The following is a 26,593-nucleotide window of genomic DNA, read 5'->3' on the forward strand; positions in this document are numbered from 1 at the left end:
TGATAACTGGCAAATAGAGGGAGAAAACGTGGAGGCAGTGACAGACTTTGTCTTTCTAGGCGCAAAGATTACTGCAGACGCTGATTGCAGCCAGGAAATCAGAAGACGTTTACTTCTTGGGAGGAAAGCAATGACAAATCTTGATAAAATAGTGAAGAGCAGAGACACCACACTGACAACAAAGGTCCGCATAGTTAAACCAATGGTATTCCCCATAGTAACCTATGGCTGAGAGAGCTGGACCATAAGGAAGGCTGAGCGAAGGAAGAGAGATGCTTTTGAATTGTGGTGCTGGAGGAAAATTCTGAGAGTGCCTTGGACTGCAAGAAGATCAAACCAGTCCATACTCCAGGAAATACAGCCAGACTGCTCACTTGAGGGAATGATATTAAAGGCAAAACTGAAGTACTTTGGCCACATCATGAGAAGACAGGATACCCTGGAGAAGATGCTGATGCTAGGGAAAGCGGAAGGCAAAAGGAGGAGGGGCCGACCAAGGGCAAGGTGGATGGATGATATTCTGGATAGACTCGACCTTGGGGGAGCTGGGGGTGGCGACAGCCAGCAGGAAGCTCTGGCATGGGCTGGTCCATGAAGTCACGAAGAGTCGGAAGCGACTGACCGAATAAACAACAAAGGGTATTTTAGGGTATATTAGGGGCCGTGGTGGCTTAGTGGTTAAGACACTGAACTGCAGACCAGAAGGTCGGCAGGACAGCAGTTCGAGACCCAAGTGCTGCGTGACGGAGTGAGCTCCCATCTTCAGTCCCAGCTCCTGCCAACCTAGCTGTTCGAAAGCAAGAAATCGCAAGTAGATAAATAGGGACTGCTTTGGCGGGAAAGGTAACAGCGTTCTGTGCACCTCGGTGTTCAGTCATGCCAGCCACATGACCACGGAAGCGTCTTCAGACAACGCTGGCTCTTCGACTTAGAAATGGAGATGAGTACTACCCCCTAGAGTCGGACACGACTGGTTGGGGACAACTTTACCTTAGGGTATTTTTAGAAATATGATGTTTTAATGTAGAATTTTATTGTTTTAAAACTGTTTGTATTGCTGTACGTCGCCCAGAGTGGCCGGGTGACCAGCCAGATGGGCGAGTAAGAAAGAAAATAAATAAATAAAAATAAATAAAATATTTATTAGCATATTTTCTTCTTTAAAAGTAACTGAAGGATCTCAGGGACCCTATGGATCCAGTCCCCTGCTCTACAACAGGATTCTTTATTAATGCACCCCCAGTACATGAACAGGCTTTCTTTTAAAACCGCCAAGAGAAATGAATCCACAGTTTTCTTTGTCAGGGTGGACCCTGAGCCCATAGAATCCCAGAGTAGTTCTGATTCTGAGGAAGAGCAGTCGCTCCTGGGAGGGGAGCACGCTCCTCTTTCCCAGGGCCAACAGCTGTCGGAGATTCCTTCCACCAACATTCCTAGCTTAGATAGCAGTCCAGGGAGTAACGGAGTGCGGATAACAGACTTGGTGGACGCGCGACACAGACGCAGAGAGCGGCACCAGATGGAGGGTGCGGAAAGGAAGCGTAGTGCCCGGTTGGTGCGCAAACAACGGCTGCGCCCAGAGGATCCAAGGGAAAAGGGGAGGGACCCCCCCTAGTCCTTAAGTTCAGGGGTCTGCCAGTAATTCCCTTTCAAACGGGTACCAACTGTTCCAACTTAGGGCATAGGTACTGTGCTGCTCAGATCTAGTTGCAAACGGTATAGTTGTTAAGTTGTAAAAGAAGAGTAAAGCTTTGAAAGGAATTCCTTTGTCTGTGTCTGGACTTGGCTACTGGATTAGACTGAGAGAGGCCTCCAAAGAGCCCCTGACATTCTTGGGGCAGATTGTTCAGTTGCTTTTAGTGTTGATATGTATTTAATAATGCTTAAATTCACTTAATCCTCTTCTCATCTTCATTCCTAGCTCAACTCAGTTCTTTTTACAATGCAATGGGGATTTGGACATAAAAGGTTTGAGTTCCTCATGAAGACACCTTGATAGTGGCAGCTGAGCAGGGAGCTCCCTCTGATAAACCTATAAAGGATATCTTTCCAATCAGGGTGAATCAGAGGAAGTTGCTAAGATTTTCTTACAACCAGGGCATTTCCATTACCAGGCTCTGTCTGTTGGCCCACCATCTACATCATGGTTTTGTCACAAGGATTCATGATGTAGCAGTTTACCTTAGTTGTGTTCATAGATATCCTCATATGATCCTATTCTTGCAGGAAGTGAGAAGGGACATTTGGGAAACCACTAAGTGACTAAAGAAGCACAGCTTCATAGTCAACAAAGATAAGAGCTCTCTTTAATCATTACAGCACTTGGATCATTATGGCAGCTGAACTCACAACAGGGCCTGGTGTTACTGGCAACAAAATGACAATTAAAAAGCCTGAATTTGTTCAATGGCCATGTCCAGCTATCACCAGACAAACCTGATGTATCTGGTTCAGTCATGAAAAATCGTTTCTTGTCAGGTCAGCTGGATCATATTAATATACTTGTAAAAGCACATAGTAGGTGACAGTGGAACCCTAGGAGAGGATGCCTCCAAAGAATGATGCAAACATTCTTTCATGGATGGAATATATCAAATTTTCTGTTGCACCAAATATTTTTTTTTTTTTTATTTTATTGCATTTATATCCCGCCTTTTTTCCTGTTGCAAGGAACCCAAGGCGGCTTACATGATCCTCCTCCTCTCCATTTTATCCTCACAACAACCCTGTGAGGTAGGTTGGGCTGAGAGTCTGTGACTGACCCAAAGTCACCCAGTGAGCTTCCATGGCTGAGTGGGGACTAGAACCCAGATCGCTGGGCTCCCAGTCCAACACTCTAGCCACTACACCACACTGGCTCAAATACCTCTTTCAACAGTATGAGAATCTCCTGCCCAAATCATGTCAGACTTTGATTTGTGTTTAACATTCTCATTCTGTCTGGAGCAAACTCAGAAAATGAGCCATCCTCCCAGTGGTTTGTATTGAACCTTAGTTTTATGGGCAATATCTCCTTCCAATCCTTCAAGATGCACTTGCCTAACACTATAGATGTATCCATAGTCTCAGATAGACATCCATAGTCTCAGATAGACACTGAAGTTGGGCACTCACTCCAAACGTTAGTGCCCAGCTTCAGTTCTAGAACTGATAAATACTTTAGATGAGTAGTGCTGTCGTAATTCTTTACTTAGAGCCTCCTTGGCTTTCCTCTGCAGATAAAATGCTGTTTTCATTCTTCAGCTAGCATGAGTGGAATGGCAAACAGAGATTATTTACTTACACTGAGAGCTCCTACAGAATACCTCTGTCTTGTTACACAACTCTCCCAGATGAACATGTCATAGGCACTATGAGAAAGGAGTTGAAGGAAGCAAAGTGAGATCAAGCAGGAACTTTTCCCCAGTAGACTATATGTATGCTCTGTTGAAGCATCCTGTTTCTTTTCTGTGTCCCAAAAAGATTTTTCCATACAACTTCCCATTGTTATGATTACATAGCTTTATTCTGGAAGAACACTATTTACAGGTAACCAAGATTTATTTCCTTATAAAGACTAAGTGTAGTTGGGGATTTGTTTCAAGATTACAAAAACTCTAAAGAAATGTAAAGAATGTTTCACCGTCTCACCTTTGTTTTAAGTAAAAAATAGTTCTATGAGCAATATCTGTTATAATCTCCATGGTTAATCTGTTTTGCCTGTCTACATCAGTGTTAAATATGAAACAATAATTATTCTGAGAAACTAGATAGTATATTTCTAGACTCCATTTTATTATATATGCCAAAAGTTAGACTATGATATACAAGAATGAAAAATAACAATAAACTTGATTGCAACTATTTCACAAGATCTGAAGGTTTGAGCTTCTTTGGTGATGGAACTGTCTATCATTGTGCTGGGGTTTTTTTACTTAGGGAACTGATCCGCTGTTTGAAGTGGTACATGGATCGATCAGCTGAACTTGTACGGCAGGACCATATTCAGGAGGCAATGAGGGTATGTCTTCTATGTAAATATAATTCTGTTTAAAATGGCTCTTACATGGCTGAGTTTTCTATTGGGCAGACCCCTGTCTTGAATGGATTTCCATTATTTATCTAAAAATAATTAAGCTTTATATCCTGGACTGTCCAATTTTACAGTAACTCTTCTCTGCTTTGGGCAAGCCTAGTGTACCTTTTTTGTACTTAACTATACAAAGCTATCACAAAATAATGTTTGAAAATCAGTGTCTCAAAAATTTTGTTAAAACATTCGGGGAAAATAAATACTGTGCATATTTCACTATGAGTGTATAGAAGACCATTGTTTGTTCATTAAATTAGATTTTCTTCAAATGGCTACTTGTACTGATATTTATGAAATAACTGGCAAATATTTATCTGTCCAAAAGGTCAAATATTACTTCATTTTGAAGGCAATTCTCTTGCTCACTGAAGTGAAAAAATTAACATCTCAAGTAATAAGAGACACCTATGTTGCTACTTGACATAGGCTTCCCTTAATCCCTCACTCCCTGCCATGATTAAGTCTCTTGAAACTTGCAATCATTATTAAGCTGGCTCAACAACTATTGCAGAAATTGAAATCCCAGTGAGAGTGGTGGTTGGTTTGTTTATGTGTCCAGGCAGAAAGCTTTAAAAGAGGAAGCATGCATAGTATGATTATGTAAATTTACCAAATCTTCCTTTATTAATTACAGTTGAACACATAAGAATATGATTTTATTTTTCTTTTGTGTAGTTCCCTTTTTTCAGCAAATTCAGGGACAGCTAGTTTTTTATAGGTGCTGTTTTCTGCTAGTATACATTTCATGTTTGCTATTGATGTTTGAGAATTGGAAAGATTTACTACTACTTCAGATTTTGATGTAGAACAAGACATGGACATCAGGGAAGAGCAAATACTTTTATGTAAGAAATGTATCTATTAACTTCACATGTTTCCTGTATTCTGATGAGGGTCCCAGACCAATGTGACTATTGATTGATTGATAGCATTTATACCCCGCTCTTCAGGTGAAAAGGCTCCCGGAGTGGCTTAAATGTCAGTGAGAACAAGACAATCCTTGCCCTCAGGCTTATAATCTAAATAGGGGTGGCAACCTGCAGCCTGATTTCAAAAGCCCTTTTCAAGCGACCAGTTTAGAGAACAATCTGTTCCTTCCCTGGCAGCCTGGGGAAGAAAGAGAGAAAAGGGAGTGGCAGAAATAGAAAAGCAATGACCAACCCACTTTTGACTCCGAATCTGCCCACAGCTGGAACCACACCCACCAGTGATCTGTGTCCCTCATGTTTCCCATCCCTGATATAAAAATATACAAAACAAAAGGAAAATGGAATGGGAAAGAAAAAGGAGAACAATAAAAAAAAATCCTCAGGCACCAGTTCTTAAAGTTATAAGGTTCTTATAATCACAAGATGTTGTAGTCTTCGTATCGTGATCAACTAAATGGAAACAGCTCAAAAAGAGGAGAAGCCAAAAATTACTGGTCTTTCAGCTGAGCAGATGGAGGGGCCCTGCTTCCTATTTTTCCCTCTTCTACAGTCTGATGGAGTGGCTGCTGGATGATAGTTGGGAGGGGGTTGAAGCCTGATGAAGCTGGCTTTTCAGGAGTGCTGATGTTGGTCCTGCTTTCTTTCTCTACTTCTGCTGCAGCCCGATAATGCACTTTAGAACCAGAGCACTGTCTGTCTTGTGTTATGGGATGGTTGTGTTGAAGCCTAAGGTTGTTGACAAGGTGCTTGGAAGCATATAGCCAACCACCTTGTTGCTTGCCCCATCCTTCGTGGATTATAACATTCAGCAGGAGATGATTGACTGTGGGTCAAGGAGGTTAAAATATGCCTGTTTATGAGAGGGAATGGTCCCAGCTGCCTTGAAAGAGGTGGCCATGAGGCCAACTCCTTCAGAAAGATGTCCTGGAGCCTCAAGACTATTCCAGCTATTGGCCAGTCAGTCATAAACTGCTCTTGTGTGATAACAGTTTTGTGGCTCCATTTCAGTCCAGTTTCTGGCCTGGTTTTAGCACTGAAAAAATTTTGCTTTCCTTGATGGATGACCTATGCCTGGAGAAGTACAGGGAAAATGTGGCCCTCTTAATTTTTCTGGACCTTTCAGTAACTTTTAATACCATCAACCATAATATCCTTCTGGACCAGCTGTCTGTTGTGGGAACTGGGAGTACTGTGCTTCAGTGACTCCATGCCTACCTGGACGATCATGTCCAGAAGGTAGCGCTGGAGGATTGTTGCTCTACTAAATAGCAGTTATGCTGTAGTGTGCAATGACATTATATTTTGTCCACTATGCTGTTTCATATCTTAATGAAACCGCAAAGTGAGGTCATCCAGGATTTGGGGTATGGTGTCATCAATATGCTGATGACACCCAGCTCTATTTCTCCTTTTCATCAAATTCAGGTGATGCTGTAGAGGTGCTAAACCAGTGCCTGGGATTTGTCATGGACTGCATGAGGGCCATAAACTAAAGCTCAATCATGACAAGACAGAGATGCTATTGGTAGGTGGTTTGTCTGACCAAGGAAATGGTGTCTGGTCTGTTTTGAATAGAATTGCACTGCTCCTGAATGATCAGGTCCACTGTGTAGAAGTGGTATTCGATCTTGCCCTATTTTTGGAGAGTTAAGGGCCCTTGATGGCACAAAGTACCTTTCCTAAGCTGAGGCTGCTATGCCAGCTGCAGGCTGTTCTGGATAGAGATAGCCTGGCCACATTGATTCATGCTGTGGTAATGTTACTGTAATGCATTGTATGTGGGAGCTGCCCATGAGGATGATTCAGAACCTTCAATTAGTACAAAATACTAATGACTTATGAAACAGAAAGATTGACACACTAACTTACAAGTGCATCCATCTTTCTCCAGTTTACCTTGTTCATTGAGATTATTTGTAGGACTTGTGGAAAGACGTCTTGCCAATCTTAAGACACTAAACTGGCTCCCAGTCCATTTCCATGCCCAGTTGAAGATACAACCTTTTCCCAAATGAATCTGCCAGGCTCTTAAGATCCTCATCAGAGGCTCCTCATTGAGTCTCTCTACCATCTCAGATGTGTGTTGACCTGTGATAGGGCATCAAAGAGAATGTGATATCTGGAACGTTCTACCCAAGGAGGCTCATCTGGCACCAAGCCTGATATCTTTTCAGTAGCAGGAGAAGAAACTTATATTTGCCCTGTTGATACCTTTTTTTTGTTTGTTTGATCTGCCGTGTGTGTGTGTGTGTGTGTGTGTGTATTTTGCTGCTCTGTTATTGCTATGTTTGTTGTATTTTTATAAACTGATTGTTTACATTTTTATATAAACCATTTTGATAGGCCTTTACCTGAAGTGTAAGTGTGTTTATTTATAAATAACATAGAATATAAACCAGTATTACAGAAATAAGGTATATGAGGTGCTTTGAGTATTGGGAAAAAAGAACTAAATGCTCAGTATCTTGCCTTCATGGCTCTTCTTTGAATGCTTTCCAGCAACATCCACCTTAAACTGTGGTAGTCAGAATTAAGCACAGTATTCCAAATTAGGTCCTAACTTGTAATGTGTTGGGGCCAAAAAGTAGGGAGAGGTTCTGACATCAGATTTTCTGTGTATGTGCCCCTTAAATTTGTGACCTATTTAAGATTGAGGGCATCCCCAGTGCCTGGACCTGGCCCCAAATGGATCAGCTTTGGGTGTCCCCCCTCCCCGTTCTCTCCCTTTTCCCAAATGTACCTGATAGTATAGCAGCAGCAATAGAGATCTTGCAAACAAAGGCATTCCCTAGCTGCAAGCTCTCATACTCCAGCTGCCAGGTAACTTTGGGAAGGGGAAGGAGGAAGTAGAGGGAGTTTTAGGGAAGGCTCAGGAGAAGGATTTGAACCAAGACCAAGTTGAGCCCTTGATTATATTGCCAAACATATAGGCAACGTTTAGTAACATAGTCAGATTCTCCAAAATTATTTCTAGGGTAGGGTGACCTACCCATCGCTAGTGTTAAAACAAAAAATAAAGTGATAATATTAATTCCCACTTTTGGGAAGGCAGTACAAACAAAAATCACATTGGCCTTTTTCTGCCACAGAATCATATTGTACGGTTATGTTCAATTTATTTTCATTATAATCACTATTTTTTTCATTATAATCACTATTTTTTAATGAGATACTGCCCAGCAGCCCATCTTGTACATTTATTTTCTTGTATCTGTAAAACTTACATTTCACTGTTGTTGAATTCCATTTTGTTACTGTATCTTAGCAATCTAGCTTGAGATCATTTTGCATTTTAGTGCACGCTCAAAGTATTTGGAGTTCATCACAATGTTGTATCATCTGCAAACTGGGTAAGTGTACTGTAGCCTCCTTTGTCCAAGACTTGATGAAGGCATTGAACACCAGACTTAATACTGGCCACTACGGAAGAGTTAAAAGGTCTGTAAATAATACTGCTATTCATGCTGGCAGATGGGCATGGTAAAGGATTCTTTTCATCATTTTTTTTTCCAGTGGCTGACTTCTGTGCTTTACCCAAAGCAAAAACATCGCAATTAACAATTTGATTTCTGTATACAAGAGTATATATTGTTTGGAGAATTAATTTGGAAAATAAACATTTATCTGAAGTTTGAAAAACCTGTAGTAAAATTGTAAACTTCTGTAACTACATTTTAATGTGGTGGGAGGTTACTTCCCTTGGGAATAAGGTTTTATGGTCCAACAGGAACAAAAGATGTTCCCCAGAGCCTCACAGAGGGCATTCCTTAATTTTGAGATGGTGGCTCCCTCTGGAGCATGTAAACAGAGCCAGATGTTGCTTCTTCAGTGGGAGGAGCTGCCCTGCCCACCTGGTGTATCAGCGGAGCCTGGGAGGGAATGGTGGTGGCAGTGGCCAGGAGATTGGGCTGTGCTGCTTATGTAAACTTAAGAGGGGTCCTTCCATTCTCAATGAGTGCAGTGTACCAGCTAAGGCATGGGAGGAGTGGTGTTCTGGTGGCCCGAAGAAGACAATGCTATTTAGTATCCATGCTGCCTTCTTCGCCACAAGGAAGGTGGAGGATGAGCAAAACCTCTTTTACCCCACCAAAACCATGATGGGAAAGAGATGGGGCCCTCAGCAACTCAGAGGCCTCTGAAGGCCAGGAGGACATGGTGAGGCCTATTTCTAACTCCACTGGTTTGGCGCCAAATTGAGACGTGCGCTAAGTGCTTAGAGGGGTGAGCGTTGATCTTGCCCCCCATTCCTGTTCTTTCTGGGGAAGGTGCCCTGACCCAGTTTGCCTCTTGGGTCCAGAACATGGTAACCCAGAAAATCAGGATCAAACAAAACTGGAGAACATCCAAAATGCCCAGTGAAATAAAGAGATGAAGTCTCAGGACGTTGAAAAATTATGTAGTTTTATTCCTTCGCATTTTGGCCCTGACTAATATATATGGGCCTTCTTCAGGGCTAGATTAAAGAAGGAAGAAAAAGACAACACATAAATATACATTTTAGAATAAAACATAGTAATAGTAATTATCAGCACACTGCAGTAACACATGTGATTACTTACATTGTATTTCTAAAAGTGCCTGCAGAGATCTCTGAAAAAGATAGCTTCCAAGATGAATCCTGAGACTGGTGACATGTCTCATATGTGTAGGGCTACTCCTCCGAATAAAACTACATATGTTTTCAACATCCTGAGACCTCGTCTTTTTATTCCACTTAACCCAGAGAGTCAGCCAGGCCTTGCCAGGCCTGGGGGAGGGGAGCAAGTCCCAGGGGCATTCCAGATTCTCTTCCCTATCTACCCACAAAAAGGGCAAGAGGAGCAAAAGGGAGGGTGGATCCAGGGGCCACTCCAAACACAAGTGTAAAAGGACTGTAGAGCTCGAGTAAGTTCTTTGACTCTGACAAAGCTCCTTGGAAGGGTCTTCTACTTCATCCTCCCCATCCAGGCACTCATTGAGCACTCTCCCTTGCCCCAGTTCTTCCACCTCTGGGGATGCCAGAGGCAACGGTCTCACAGTCCCTGGGCCCAAAGCCCAAGCAATCTTCAATGGAGCTAGATTCCCCTTCTGAAACCAGTAAGAGGGAAACAGGGAAACTTTCATAGGAGTAAATCAGAGTGGACAAATCCAGCTTAGACTAAACCTGTCTCCAAGTTGGTTAACAAGCTATATACCACTGCCTACCTAGACTATGGAGCTTTTGAAAGTTCCATCTGTCTGCTCCACAGTTATTCTAGCAGATGGAGAGACTGATCCCAGGGTTCAGTAAGATAAGAGGGTGGATGCAGCTCTGTGCAAGAACTTTGAGGCATCAGCCACCACATTCAAGGCATCTACCACCAACTCTTTCTTTTCCAGAACTGTCTTCATGTGGGCAGAAGACAAGAATTTTACCTCCAAATCAGTAAAGGATAGCCTCAAAAGAAACAGCCCATACAAAATCACTCCTGGATGATTCAGCACTTGATACTCTACAACTTAATGCCAGAGCAATGGCTACTAGCATCCTTGCCAGGAAAAACACCTTGGCTGTACAATTGGGACATAGAATCATAGAACAAAATCATAGAATAGTAGAGTTGGAAGGGGCCTATAAGACCATTGAGTCCAACCCACTGCTCAATGCAGGATCCTGGGTTCCAATCCCAACTGGCAAACTCCATGTTTGAAGGGGCTGACCTGTTTGGTGGCCCCCTAAAAACGGTTTTAGTCGAAACCAACGACAAAAAGAAAGCCCTTCCCATCTCAAAGAAGAAAGACAGGAGAAAGAAAAGACAGTTTTCCTTTCAGATCAACAAGTATTAACCCAGGGCCCATCCTTTAGGGGCCTCTAAACCTAGGTGGAACCGCCCTCCCAGAACATCTGTTAAGAGGACAAACATCTGGATTCTCTTCCAACTCATCCAGTAAAGTTTCAAAGAAATACCAGTCCACTTGGCAGCGGTGGAGCCCAGACTTGCCTGCAGATCGGGGGATGACTGCTTCATTTCACCCAGCTGTGGAACTGCACCACAATGGATCTCTGTGTGAGGCGGACAATTTCCAGGAGATACACACTGGAATTGGCCTCCCCTCCAGGGACAAATTTGTGGCATTTCCTGTATCTTAAGACCCATCAAAACATCAGCATTTCCTGAGGGCCATACACTGTCTCTCAAGGCCGCTGTCAAGGGCTCCTTGGAGGTCTCTCTCTGTCTAAACCAGTAGCCAAGTCCAGACACAGACAAAGGAATTCTTTTCAAAGCTTTATTCTTCTTTTACAACTTAACAACTATACTGATTGCAACTAGATCTGAGCAGCACAGTACCTATGCCCTACGTTGGAACAGTTGGTCCCCGTTTGAAAGGGAATTACTGGCAGACCCCTGAACTTAAGGACTAGGGAGAGTCCCTCCCCTTTTCCCTTGGATCCTCTGGGCGCAGCCGTTGTTTACGCGCCAACCTGGCACTTCGCCTCCTTTCCGCGCCCTCCATCTGGCGCCGCTCTCTGCGTCTGCGTCGCGCATCCACCAAGTCTGCTATCTGTGCTTGGTCACTCCCTAGACTGCTAACTAAACTAGGAATGCTGGTGGGAGGAATCTCCATCAGCTGTTGGTCCTGGGAAAGAGGAGCGCGCTCGTCTCCCAGGAGCGACTGCTCTTCCTCAGAATCAGAACTACTCTGGGATTCTATGGGCTCAGTGTCCACCCTGACAGCCATAGAAATTCTTCCAGAAGAAGACATCAGCTGTGGGATTTATTCCATTTTTTTCTTGGTTCCCAAGAAAAGCAGAGACATCAGGGCCATTCTCGATCTAAAATGGGTTAACAGGTAGATGGCCAAGGAACGTTTTAAGATGGAGACCCTCAAATCCATTGTGGAGGCAACTGCAGAAGCAGAGTTTCTAACATCCATCAACCTGTCAGAAGTGTATCTACATGCTCCAGTCAGACAAGACCACTTCTTTTTAAGACTCTTAAATTCTTCTTCGTGGTCTCTGTGTGCGGAGCCTTGATACGGGAAACTTCTGTAGCTGAGGAACTTTTGGTGGGAACCCTTCACCTACCATCCCAATGTACATACTCCAACAAATTCCCGCTCAATCCCTCAGTTCTTTGTCGACTGCCATTGTGACAGCCAGGGGCGTCATTAGGGGATACCTGGGCATGGGCCCTGGATCTTTTGAGCTGCGCCCTGGATCTTTTGAGCTATCCTAATTGCCTTTTTTTAACATTTTCCCATTGACTTGCATTGGAAAACAGAAATGGTCATAGCTTTTTTAGTTTGTACAATAAATACATACGATAAGGTCCAGTGGCTTTTGTGCTAGTCACAGGTAAAATTTGTGATTTTCGAGAAAATCTGTCAAAGCAAAAGAGCTATAATTTTTTTGTTCTTCCACATATATGCATGGAATTTGGGGACCTGGCAGCCGCCATGGAGCTGACTGAGCCTGCCAAAGTTCAGACAGTTAGGTCCAGTGGCTTTTGTGCTAGCCATGCATAAAGTTTCCTTTTCTCAAAGACTAAAACTAAAAGTAAAAAACTGTCAAGCCACACAGGGGATTAGAGATCTTAATCAGAAGGTGTTTAAGGTGACCATTAGGAGATCAGTATCCCTAATCTTTGGTATAGGGTTGTTGTTTTTTTTGAGGTGCAAAAAAACCTCTCTCCCCCTACTTTTCTGCCCCTACATGCCCAGTGCTGGGAGCTTGCTTGCAATGAAATTTTGAAGAGGGAGAAGGAAGGGAAGAAAGAGCTCCATGTGAAATAGTGGTATTTCACACAGCATCTGATTTTACTGCCCCAAACTGGAACCTTTGGCTTCTGCAGAAGTTTAGTAGCTTCAGTACAGCAAAGGATCCAATCAGCCTCCACAAACTTCTTTCTTCCCCTCCACTTCAGTTTCTCCTAAATAGCTGTAGAACTCAAATTATTCCAAAAGAAGGGTTAGGACTATGTGGCGTCTTGATCGAGGAACTGCTGAAGCTTTTAAATAGGTTCTACAGTTGTAAAAAAGGTAGAAAAAGCCCTCAGCCACTTCACCTCATAAAGTTGATTTAAGTACATGCAATCCTTACAAACCCTCCGCAGCCTCCTAAATTCCTCTTTTTTGTAATTTCCCATGGTAGTAACAGGATGCATAAAGACTCATTTTTCCAAACTTTGACTCGGGTTTGGTGCTGAGCTTGAACTGGTCGGACTATAAATTGACTTGAGTAGAAGCGGGGTGTTTTCCAAAACGCTGAATCAGGGTCTGAGTTGAAGGCGGGGGCAGTGCAGACTTATGTATGTATGTAATCTATACACACACGCAAGCACACCATATGCGCACGCGCGCGCCACACACACACACACACACACACATATATATATATATATTAGAGGTGCGCTTAGACTCGAATATAATATATATATATATATGCGTGCAAATTTGTGTTATGGGCCTGTGCCCCGGTTCTTTTAAGAACCTAGCAACGCCCCTGGTGGCAGCACTCAATTGAAGGGACTGCTTGCTGTTGGTGATTTTGCTGAGGAAAACACCTGTTGCTTTTCTCTCTCTCTTTTTCTTTTTTCTTCTTGTTAGTATTTCTTTCACGTTTTTTCGTGTTCAGTTATTTTTCTTTCGGTTCACAGCAGTTGGTGGATCATCAAGTGTCCTTGGGTGTATGGCCGTTAAGGCCCCTTTTGGGAAGTGTGTTCGCTGTGGGGGTAAACTGCCACCCACTGATAGACACTCATTGTGCCTTCTTTGTCTGGGAGAAGGGCACGTTGTTGAAGGGTGCCATCATTGCATGTCCTTCAGCAAGCAGGCATGGAAGAACCGTGCTGATAGACTTAAGGCAATCCTCTGGGAAAGGGTTTTGAAAGCGGTGGGCACCCCAAAAAAATCTATGTTGTCTGCATCAGATCCACAACCAGACAAGGTGCAGGTAGTGGATAAGTCTCCTCAGAAGGAAGGATTGACACCTGCTGCACCTTCCCAGTCAGCTCTGGCTCTAGCTACAGGCCATTCTGACCCGCCTACTCCAGGTCGTTCCCTGGCAGTTTCTCTGGCAAAAAAGTTGTTGAAGTCTTTTCAGCCTTCTGAGGGTCAAAAGAAGAAGAGGAGGAGGAGGGAGTCAAAAAATCTTACCCCTCCAATCGAGGCTGTGCCTTGCTTACCGACTCCTCCATTGTTGGATTCAACAATTCCAATGGCTGTCCCACCATCGGTATTGCCGTCTGTACCAGTACTGATGCCATCTGTTTCAGAAGGGGAAATACATGACTCCATGCCAACTTGGGACCAAGAGGTTAGGGGCAATGATTGTAGCCATTCATACCGAGAGTCTTCTCCGTCAGTCTGTTCTGCTTACTCATGTAGGGGTGAAAGGCCTCCTCCCTTTCGGCAGTCGTACGATCGCGACTGGTCTAGATCAGCTCACTCTGACTGGGATAGAGGATTGGATTGGTGGCTTCCTCCACGACATCATTACAAGTAGGATGAATGGAATTATTATCGGCCTCATCCTTATTCTTACTAACATTTTGCTTACCTGGAAACTCAGTGTTGCCATCAGGAGTTCCCTCAGTCAGCTTCCATGTCTAGGCCACCAGTTTTGGAGACCTTTATGCTTCCTCCACTGCCAGTGCCAGTGGTACGGGCACCACCTCCTGTCTTGAGGTCACCTGGTCCTCAGCCATCAACTCCTAAGGTGGCAGATATGTAGGCCAATATGGGCCAGAGAGCCTCGCCTCCATTGCATCGGGATCCCTCTCCTAGGCCTCACAATCAAGACCTTCATCACAGCTCCTTTGCCTCCCCAAGAGAAGATTATCAGTCTGACTCCGCTTCAGTGTCATCTACTGCTCCCTCAGTTTCATCTCCTGACAGTGCTGTGGGCTCACAAGACCTGTCCTCGCCCTCAGAGGATATGGGGCATTTTTCTGAACAGATTTTGAGAATGGCCCAGTCACTGGGGTTGGAGACTCAACAGTCTATGAAGAGGATTAAGGACCCAGTCTTTGATGTTCTTCATTCGGAGCCTACTGCTCCTGTGGCCATCCCATTTCTTCCAACATTGTTACAAATGGTACAGCTTTCCTGGAAGGCTCCCTCCTCCATGACACCAACATCTAAAAGGCTGGAGAGCATGTACAGAGTACAGGAGAGGGATGTTATATTCTTATTTACTCATCCTCCTCCGAATTTGGTGATTGTTGAGTCCTCGCAGGGTAGGTCTCATTGTGTTCACTTTTCTCCAGTTGATGAGGGGGGCAGGAGATTATGTATTTATTTATTTATTATTATTGCATTTATATCCCGCCTTTTTTCCTCTTGCAAGGAACCCAAGGCGGCTTACATTATCCTCCTCCTCTCCGTTGTATCCTCACAACAACAACCCTGTGAGGTAGGTTGGGCTGAGAGTCTGTGACTGGCCCAAAGTCACCCAGTGAGCTTCCATGGCCAAGTGGGGACTAGAACCCGGATCTCCCAGCTCCCAGTCCATCACTCTCACCACTACACTACACTGGCTCTCAGATTAATAAATCTCAGATTAGATTTGATGGATAGACGTATATATTTATTTGCTTCCCTTGGACAATGAGTCACAAATTACTAGGCAACCATGGCTCGCTATCAGCTTTTTTTTGTGGGAGAAGATGGGTTCATTGTGTGATTATCTCCCAGGTGATGGATATGAGTTTGCCCATGTTTTTCAGGTGGAAGCAACCAGAGTAGCAAGGTAGCAGATTAATACTGCGCAACACCAAGCAGATTGTGATGCCAAGGCGATGGTGGGAGCAATTGTGCTCTGTAGGCATGCTTGTTTTTGTTCAGCTGGACTTACACAGGAGGCACGTTCTCGGATTGAGGACCTTCCATTCGATGGTGATGGGTTGTTTAATTCTAAGACTGATGAGGCCATGGATACCATACAGAAGGAGAAGGTCATGGCATGGAAAATGGGGTTTTCACAAGCCCAGCCAGCATTTAAGCGATGCAGATGGTACCGTCAATCGACTTTCCAGCAGTCTCGGCCTGTCGGTGATCGGCAGCCATGCAAGCAACCAGCATCACAGCAGAAGCATTAATTTCCTTTGGCATTGCACTTCTCATCGTCTCATCGGAGATCCAACTAAGGGAAAAAGCAACGCCTTTGACTACACCATGCTACCGCCTTCCTTGGACAGCCCTCCTTTCTTTGGCTCCTGTCTTGCCACCTGTGTTACGGCATGGGAGGAGGCAACAACAGATTCTTGGGTTCTGGAGATTGTTCACCGAGATTACAGAAGTGAGTCTGATGCTCTCCCTCCTTTTTCAGGCATTGCAACCATGACTTCATCTCCGGTACTTTTAGAAGAGATGGATAACCTCCTGCTGAAAGGCTCAATCAAGCTGGTGCTTCCCACAGACATGCAGGGGGGTTTCTATTCCCAGGATTTTACAGTGCTAAAAAGAGACAGAGGGCTTCGCCTGATTCTGGACCTCAGGGGGATGAACACATTCATCTCACCCAAAACAGTTCAGAATGATGACCTTGACTTCAGCCTACCTTTATTGCAGACAGGAGATTGATTTGTGGTCATTGACTTAAAAGACGCATACATTCATATTGCAAGAGAGGAGTTCAGCCATTGTTTTCTCTGGTTTGCAGTCAACAGCCTCCCTCACCAATTCTGGGTTTTACCATTTGGGCTTGCCATGGCTCCAAGTCTTATGAAATGTATGGCCATGGTGTGTGCTCACCTGAGACTACAGGGAGTAAGATTTACCCTTACATTGACGACTGGCTTCTGGTTGCTCAATCAGAGCACCAGTTGTAAAGTGCCATTCTGCAGGCGTTGGATCTATTGGAAGACTTTGATTTATGCATAAACATGGAGAAGTTGGTTTGAATCCAACCAGAGTTATCCAGTTTGTTGGAGTGTCCATAGACTCTTGTCAGAAGTCAAATGTTTCTGCCTCGGGATCTTGCACAAACGTTGGTAGAGCTGGCTACCGAAATTCAGACCCCTCATACCATGACTGCTTACACAGTAGAGAAGTTGCTGGGGTTGATGGCAGCTATGTCAGCAGTGGTACAATATGCCCGCCTTCTCATGAGAATGCTACAGAACTGGTTTATAAGGTCCTTTGATCTTTGACAAGAGGCACGAAAACTCCACCTGTGCCTCCCTACTGTAGTCAAAGCTTTGCTTTGGTGGTGGATGGTGCTGCCTAACCTCATATAGGGCACATCTTCCCAGCATCCTACTCCAACATGGGTTGTTACAACGGATGCCTCTCTACAAGGGTGGGGTGCTCATTGCGGAGGCCTCTTGATTTAAGGGCTGTGGTCAGAGAAAAAGGCCAGCAGCCACATCAGTGTTTTAGAACTTCTCGGTGTCAACAAGGCTCTGAGAGCATTCTAGGATGTCGTTCACAACTGTCATATTCAAATCGCATCTGACAACACAACAGTTGTGTATTACCTCAACAAACAAGGAGGGAGCCACTCGATACCATTACTTTGTCTCATGATATGGATCTTGGAGCAGTGCATTGCTTGAAGTATCATCCTCACTGCAATTCATGTGGCAGGCAAAGAGAACTGTTCGGCAGACCACCCCAGTTGCTCTATTCCAAAATCCGAAGAATGGAAACTCAAGATGAGCGTATGCAACTGGCTGTTCAGTCGATGGGATCGCCCTGCTATAGACTTGTTTCTGTCTGAGAAGAATGCTGTGTGCAAGATGTTCTGCAGCCAAGTGGACAGAGGTACATGGCCCCCAGGAGACATGTTTACAAGGAACTGGAATGGAAGTTTTCTTTACATGTTTCCCCCCTTTCCGCTCCTCACCAGGGTGGTGGCAAAGGACAGTGTGGACCGCATTCTGATTGTGCCATGGTGGCTGAGGCAGCCGTGGTTTGCCAGACTCCTGCGCCAGGCCAGGGGAGAGTATCTTTGGCTCCCATCAATACCGACTCTGCTCTCCAGAGACGGAGGCAAGGTAAGACATCCAGACCTACTTACTTGTGTCTTACAACATGGAGGATCTGGCCTTCGGTAGAATGGACTTACCTGCACCTCTTCAGTCTGTTCTTTAAGCAGCTAGGAAATCTGCCACCAGGAAATTGTAAGTGGATACGTTTTATGTTTTTTGCCAAGGACAATGATTTTGACCCTGCCCGCTGTACTATACAGGACATACTGAATTTTTTATTCTTGCTACGTGATCAAGGACTTAAGTATTCCTCTCTCCAAGTTTATATAGCAGCCATTTTCATTGCCTCTCCTGTTGACAAAGGCTCATCTGTTTTTTCTCATCCTCTGGCTTGTCAGTTTTTGAGGGGAGTTAGAAACTCCCCTCCTTGCCCCTCCTGTGAAACCTCTGGTACCGGCATGGGGCGTATCAGCGGTGCTACATGCGCTTACCAGAAAACCCTTTGAGCCAATTGCTATGGCAGATCTTCAGCTTCTCTCTGTCTAAAAGTGGTGTTTTTAGTGGCCATTACCTTGGCCCGGCACTCAGGAGAGTTACGTGCCCTTAGAGTGGACGCTCCATCCCTACGTTTTCATAAGGACAAAGAAGTTCTTCATCCATACATTGCTTTACTGCCTAAAGTTGTTTCAACCTTTCATTTGGGTCAGGATATAGTTCTTCCTGCCTTTTTCACCTTGCTCTCAACAACACTTGAGAAGACACTGCACACCTTAGATGTTCGCAGGGCTCTGGCATTCTATTAAGCGAGAACGGAGTTGTTTCGTTGATCCCAGCATTTTTTATGGGAGAACTAGGAAGGGACTCTCTGTTTCTTCGCAGCACCTAACGTCCTGGTTAGTTCAGGCTATTAAATTGCCTTATAAACTGGAGTGCGTGGACTTGTCTGGTCCGCTGACAGTGCACTCACCTAAAACAGTAGCAATATCAATGGCGTTTGAGAGATAGAGGTGTCAATACCAGTTGTCTGTCAGGCTGCGACGCGGTCTACCCCTTCCACTTTTGTCAAGCATTATCGTCTCGAGGTTCAAGCTCATAGAGACTGCTTCTTCGGCCAGACGGTTCTGTCAGAGATTCTTCGATGAGGACACCGGCCTGCCTCCTGGTACGGAAGCTTGTTATTCACCCATATGTGAGATACACAAAGACCATGAAGAAGAAAGGCAGGTTGCGTACCTTAACTGTAGTTCTTCGAGTGGTCATCTGTGCATTCACACAACCCACCCACCAGCCCCACTTCGGTGTCAATACCATGTTTTATTGTTGGTACTGAGATTCCTTTGGTCTCTAAGGGGGCCACAACTGGTGGTCTCCTTGGAACTGAGGGATTGAGCCAGAACCCGTTAGAGTATGCTCCTTGGGATGGTAGGGGAAGGGTTCCCACCAAAAGTTCCTCAGCTATAGAACTTTCCCAAATTGCGTAGAGCCCATATATGTGAATGCACAGATGACCACTCGAAGAACTACAGTTACAGTTAAGCAAGCAACCTGCCTTTCTTAAGATTTTCTTATGACAACAGACCCTACCAGTATTAGGCACTCCCATTCAGGCTGTCAAGAATGAATCTGAGCATGTAGAGATGTCTAGTAGCTCGAATTTAGAATGGGAACAGCCAGAAAAGAGGGAGGCACCCTCCCTAGTGAGCTCAGATAGGGCAAAGCTTTCTTCCCAAGACCTTGACACACAGATAGCTCAGCCTGAACGCCCCACCCCCTTTCCTCCACCATGAGAACCCAGGCTTCAGAGGAGGAGGAGAGTGAGGGGCATGACTTTAGGGATGCTAGAGTCCATCACAGAGCAAAGCAGGAAAAGTTATAGGTGGGGCTCAGACTCTCCACCAAGTTGGACACTTGTGAAAGCCTGTGTAGGAGGGAGTCACCCTAGGGGAGGGGCATCTCTGTGAAGCTAGCCTGGCTGAGAAGTTCTTGCTCAGACAGCTGGCAACTTCTCTAACTTCCACTTCCGGCTCCTCTGTTGATATTCATAGATGTGTGGATTAGCTGTTTCATTGCAGTCTGAGAGTTTCCTAGAATCTGCATTTGTAAAGAAGCTAGTTGTTAACTAATAAAGTAGTGAGCCTGAAGCCTTGTTTCCTGGAGTGTGTTGATTGCGAAGGGGGAGGATGAAGGAATGTGACACAGGCTGACTTAAGACACCCAGAGTATTTACCAAGATACTTGTGACTGTGGTGGTCCATCTCCATACAACAATATGTGAAGCAGCAACCTGGGCATACATTTACTAGCATTATAAAATGGATGCTTCTTCTTCAGCAGATGCAACCTTTGGGTAAAAGCTGCTGCAGAAGATCATGGTGGCTTAGTGTGCTGGTCCCTTTTATCCCACCCAGGGAATGTGAGTACTGCTCTGATAAGCCCTGAGGTTAAGGAATGCTCTCCGTGAAGCTCTGAAGAAAATAGATTTTTTTCTTACCATAAATTTCTGTTCTCAGAGCCTCACAGAGGGCATTCCACCCACCCTCTCTGGGGACCAGAATTGTGAATTTACAGTAGGGAGGAAGTTGGTTACAGCTCCTGCTGCCACTGTACATGTGTGGGGGGTGGGGTGGGGAATTCCTGGGTTCAGTTTTTCCCTGTTGGATAGTGTTGTTGTTAAGACCTGGTAGGGTTCCAGCTCCTGTTTACTCTTTCTTCTTTTTTATACCTGTCCCGGGTGTAGTTCTGCTTGTTTTTTTTACTACAGTGCGGAGTTAAAGGGTTGCTTGTTCTGCCAGTCTGGTCTTGGTGGGCAGGGTAGCACCTCCCCCTGAAGAAGTACCATTTGGCTCTGCCTACATGCTCCAGAGGGAGGCACCATCCCAAGGTTAAGAAATTCCCTCCACTAGGCTCTGAGAACAGAAATTCATGTTAAGGCGCACTTTTGCCTTCTCACCTATGGGAGTGAGAGAAATCCCTAGCTCCTCCTTTATCTGACCTTGCCAAGAAGTAGAGAATAGCTCACTTTGTGCTGTACAACTGTTTTCTCATTTTAGACAAGATGTAGTGTCCCAGGCTCCTACATGCTCAAAGTCACTCCTACTTCCTGCATATAGCCCCTTCCTGTCATGGAGGAAGGCACTGTAGACACTAGCAGAATATAAAAGGGAAATGACATCAATTGCAGCTCCTCTTAGTTGCATTTACACTGAATTTGCATTTTCTATAAAGGCTTTTTCTGGGCAGGCAAAACTAAATTTTGAGTAACTTTTACTTTACTGGTGTTTAATCAAATTTGTATTCTGTTTTTGAAAATGAAGAGTTTGATTATTAATAATATACCTAATTTCCCCCCCTGGCTTTTTCTAAAGCTCCTTTACCTCTCTTTTTCTTTGTTACACTGATTCCTCTCCTACTCCTTAAGGCCTTGGAATATCTTTTCAAGTTTATTGTTCAGTCTCGGATCCTTTACTCCAGAGCTACTTGTGGAATGGAGGAGGAGCAGTTTAGAGCCAGCATCCAAGAGCTTTTCCAGTCCATCAGATTTGTGCTCAGCCTGGATAGCAGGAGCTCAGAGACTCTCATCTTTACACAGGTTAGAAATATTCAGTGCTTCAGTTAAATGCTGCATGTGAGCACACAATTAATAGCCTTGCTAATTATACTGAAACAGAGCTGCTACCCTACATTGAAGTGTGTGTGTGTCAGGGGAAGGGCCTTTGGTTAAATACTCTTTTGCATTCCTTTAATGTTTCTATTTAATGTCCTGCTCAGAAGCATGTTTCAGAATTGGCATTAAGTGAACTGATGATGAAAAATGATGAAGCAGGAGTAGTTTAGACTGATGCTCTACGTTATAGTAACTGCAGCTGGCAAGTTATACTACTATGTAATAATTATAAACCCATAGAATCATCCTCCGTGTAAGCATCGCTGTTAAAGTTTGTTACAGACTATTGAGTATCAGACTATTATAGCCTCACTTTCAACTGGTAGCACTATAAACAGTCTGGCTACTTACTGTGTCAAGTATTGATAAATAGCTGTGATCCAAGGCCCTGCCTGTTAGCTAAACATGTATAACAAGTATGTACATGCTATAGCAAATGTAAATTAGGGTGCTTCCAGACAATGCTTTTATTGTGCAACTAGCTACACTAATGAACAGAACAGCTATATCAGTAGTACACACTGGCTTGGTTCACACGGTCACCACAGCTTAACAAATAACCCCAGAATAGACCATGGGTCATTTGAGGGTGTTTCCCCCTCAAAGAAGCCATGCTGCCTGGGTTTGGACAAGGAATGGGGGGCTTTCTTAATACTCTTCAGTTTTATATATCTCTTCAACTGTCCACTTCTGCGTTATGTTTTCAGACACATAGTACTAGTCAAGAAGATAAACCCTATCAGATTATGATAGTTGTCTTGGTAAAAGTAATCACAATGGGAAAAGGCACTCAGGAAGAAAATGCCAAGAAGTATCTAATATTGCTGCAGATTTGTGCAAGAAATATTTCTGACATATGTGATAGAACCTAGGGAAGGAATAGTTTGTTCTGTAAATGCATTATTTTAAGTTTTGTAGTCGTAGAAAAGGGAAAATCCATGATCACATTGTTCTCTGACCACTGACTCTGACTTTTTCACCAGTGACACTTTGTTACTTGAGGAGATTATATATTCATGAAACATGACCTGTTTTAATACTTCAAAAGTTTACCTTTTTGTTTCCCACTTGCCACTATGTTGCCCCTTAACCCTAACTGCCCCATAGGCCCCTCAGCCTGGAGGACAGGTGAGCGGAGCTGGGACATGTGCCCCCACAAAATGTAGTGGTACTTCAAGGCCGTCGTTTAATTCTGTAAGTAATTATCCCCATATGCTGCACAACTTTTCATCATGGATGTACCCAGTGACTGTTCTTCCCTATCTAATCCATTTTTCTGCACATAGAATTGAAATACACTGCACAGTTCCATGTTTGCAACTACAAGATGATTTTCAAAGCTCTGAAAATTTAAATATAAGGTCTACTCAGTTGTCTACATGAATCAGCTCCATTATGAAAACCAGTGATAAGAGAGAAAATATGAGACTAGTTATGACAGAGTCATAATAATGATAATGACAAGCAGTAATCAAAAAATGGTTACAGAAGATATTTAAAGACCTGAAAGGTTGGATCTTGGTTATCTCTCTCTCTCTCTCTCTCTCTCTGTGAATGACAATTATTTAAATATATGTATATGTAGCCACAAGAGTCAACAGTGAAAGGATAATTGATTTTGGCCTGGATTCTCTTTTTTCTTTCTCTCCTTACAGAATCATAGAATACTAGGGTTGAAGGGGCCTACACAGCCATCGAGTCCAAACCTCTGCTCAATGCAAGAATCCAAGTCAGAGCATCCCTGACAGATGGCTGTCCAGCCTTGTCTTGAATGCCTCCAGTGTGGGAGAGCCAACTACCTCCCTAGGTCATTGGTTCCATTGTCGTATTGCTCTATCAGTCAGGACATTTTTCCTGATGTTCAGCCGGAATCTGGCTTCCTGTAACTTGAGCCCATTATTCCGTGTCCTGCACTCTGGGATGATTGAGAAGAGATCCTGGCCTTCCTCTCTGTGACAACCTTTCAAGTACTTGAAGAGCGCTATCATGTCTCCCCTCAGTCTTCTCTTCTCAAGGCTGAACATGCCCAGTTCCTTCAGTCTCTCTTCATAGGGCTTTGTTTCCAGTCCCCTAATCATCTTTGTTGCCCTCCTCTGAACCCTCTCCAGTTTGTCTGCATCCTTCTTAAAGTGTGGTGCCCAGAACTGGACACAGTACTCCAGATGAGGCCTAACCAGTGCTGAGTAGAGGGAAACTAGTACTTCCCGGGATTTGGAAGCTATGCGTCTATTAATACGGCCCAAAATAGCAGTTGCCTTTTTTGCAACCACATCACATTGTTAGCTCATCTTCAGCTTGTGATCTACAACAATTCCAAGATCCTTCTCGCTGGTAGTGTTGTTGAGCCACGTATCTCCCATCTTGTAACTTTGCATTTGGTTTCTTTTTCCTAGGTGCAGAACTTGGCATTTATCCCTATTAAATTTCTTTCTGTTGTTTTCTGCCGAGCACTCCAGTCTATCAAGATCACTTTGAATTTTGTTTCTTTCTTCCAAAGTATTAGCTATCCCGCCCAATTTGGTGTCATCTGCAAATTTGATCAGCATTCCCTGCACCTCCTCCTCCAAGTCATTAATAAAACTGTTGAAGAGCACTAGGCCCAGGACTGAGCCCTGCAGTACCCCGCTCGTTACCTCTCCCCAGTTTGAGAAGATCCCATTGATAAGCACTCTTTGCATCCGATTATGTAGCCAACTGTGGATCCACTGGATCATTGTTTCATCTAGCCCACTTTGAGCTAGTTTGCTCATCAGGATATCATGGGGCCCTTTGTCGAAAGCTTTGCTGAAGTCGAGGTATATTGGGATTGATGTCAGACTGCCTGGTCTGTAGTTCCCAGGTTCCTCCTTTTTACCCTTTTTCAAGTTAGGGACAACAGTAGTCCTCCTCCAATCATCTGGCACTTCACCCGTCCTCTGTGATTCACAAAGAGAATAGACAGTGGTTCTGAGAGTTCTTCTGCCAGTTCCGTTATTACTCTAGGATGCAGTTCATCTGGCCCTGGAGATTTGAACTCATTCAAAGTCATTAGGTGTTCCTTGACCATATGCCTATCGATCTCAAGCTGCAATCCTGCCCCTTCAACCTGTACTTCGCCTTTGCCAGGGGGGTCTTAGACCCTCTTTTGGGAGAGGACAGAGCCAAAGTAGGAATTGAGCACCTCCACCTTTTCTTTGTCATCTGTTATCATTTTGCCATCCTTGTTTAATAGTTGAACCACCATTTCTTTCCTCTGTCTTTTACTATGCACATATCTGAAGAAGGCCTTTTTGTTGCTTTTAGCATTCCTTGCTAACCTCAGCTCATTCTCAGCTTTAGCCTTCCTGATGCCATTCCTGCAATTCTGTGCTGCCTGCCTGTACTCTTCCTTTGTTGCTTGGCCTTCTTTCCACTTCCTATACATGTCCTTTTTTGTTTTCAGGTCATCTCTAAGCTTTTTGTGAAGCCACATTGGCTTCTTCTGTTGTCTTCCACCTTTTCTTCTTGTTGGAATTGTTTGTAATTGTGCCTTGAGAATTTCCTTTTGTAAAAGCTCCCACCCATCTTGGACTCCTTTTCTCGTTAGAGTCGCTTGCCATGGGACCTTACTTCTCATTGTTCTGAGTTTATTAAAATCAGCTTTCCTAAAATCCAGGGTACGTGTTTGACTACACTCGGCTTTTGCTTCCCTTAGAACCAAGAACTCAAGTATAACATGGTCGCCTTCCCCCAGAGTTCCTGTAACTGCTACTTTATCCACTAAGTCATCTCTGTTGGTTAGGAACAAGTCAAGGATAGCCGATCCTCTAGTTCCTTCCTCTACTTTCTGTAGGAGGAAGTTATCCATCACACAAGTCAGGAATTTCCTGGAGGGCCATGTTTCGCAGAATTTGTCTCCCCCAAAAATATCGGGGAAATTGAAGTCCCCCATTACTACTACATCATACTTCCTTGAAGCATTGGCTATTTGCTTTTCAAAAGTTTCATCCTCATCTTCTCCTTGATTGGGTGGCCGGTAGTAGACTCCGACCACCAGGTTCCTTTTATTCTTTGCTCCATTTATTTTGATCCAGATGCTCTCGATGGGGCTACCAAGCTCATCCTCCTGTATTTCTGTGCAGAGATATGTATTTTTCACATACAGTGCAACCCCACCTCCCTTTCTGTTCCTCCTGTTCTTTTTGAACAAGTTATATCCTTCAATTGCTGTATTCTAGTCATGAGAGTCATCCCACCAAGTCTCAGTTACACCTATCAAGTCATAATTTCCCTCTTGTATTAAGAGTTCAAGTTCGTTCTGTTTGTTTCCCATACTGTGGGCATTAGTATATAGACATCGAAGACCATGTGCTTCATGGTCTGGCTTTCTTCCTACATGTTTCAGAAGACTATTATTGGGCGCTATTAGAGCTGTTCTCTCCATTGCGGTGCATGAGCCTTCGTCTATTGTTACCCCCAACTTTACATCTCTCTTCGCCGTAGGATTCAGTTTAAAGCTCTCCTGATGAAGTTCTTCATGCTGTGGCCAAACACATTCTTCCCATCCTTTGTGAGGTGCAACCTGTCCCTTGCCAACAGCCCATCTTCCAGAAAGTATAGTCCGTGGTCCCAGAATCCAAATCTCTTGCGCCAGCACCACCTTCGTAGCCAGTCATTCACCCGGAGTATTTTTCTTTCCCTTTCTATCCCTCTTCTAACTACTGGAAGGATGGATGAGAAAACTATCTGGGTTCCAACGTTCTTGAGTTTCCTTCCCAAAGCTTCAAAGTCTGATGTGATTTCTTCGTGGCTCCGCTTGGTGGTATCATTTGTTCCCACATGGATGAGAAGAAAGGGATACCTGTCAGTGGGCTTTATGAATGCAGCCAACCTTTCAGTCACGTCTCTAATCCGTCCTCCCGGGACACAACATACCTGGCGAGTCCCCAGGTCTTCGCGACATACTTAGGTTTCCATCCCATACAGCAAGGAGTCTCCCACTACTACTTCTCTTCTTGCTGTTGTAAGCCTGGGTTTCATCGCCTCTGCTTGACTGACCTTCAGCCTCTTGTTCACTCTC

At 44.2% G+C, this 26,593-nt stretch overlaps 1 protein-coding gene across 1 annotated transcript in view; it reads left to right on the forward strand.

Annotated features, from left to right (window-relative positions):
- The window catches only part of DOCK3 (dedicator of cytokinesis 3), a 454,424-nt gene that overhangs the window by 263,291 nt on the left and 164,540 nt on the right, over nt 1-26,593 (forward strand). The window contains exons 22-24 of the mRNA XM_084829818.1: nt 3,919-4,000; nt 21,310-21,480; nt 22,663-22,749. Of these exons, the coding sequence (XP_084685944.1) occupies nt 3,919-4,000; nt 21,310-21,480; nt 22,663-22,749 (340 nt within the window). The remainder of the gene's footprint in view (nt 1-3,918; nt 4,001-21,309; nt 21,481-22,662; nt 22,750-26,593) is intronic.

This window comes from Heloderma suspectum, chromosome 2 (assembly GCF_057233095.1).
Source record: "Heloderma suspectum isolate Gila_16-S chromosome 2, 16-S_ref, whole genome shotgun sequence".
Taxonomy (NCBI): domain Eukaryota; kingdom Metazoa; phylum Chordata; class Lepidosauria; order Squamata; family Helodermatidae; genus Heloderma; species Heloderma suspectum.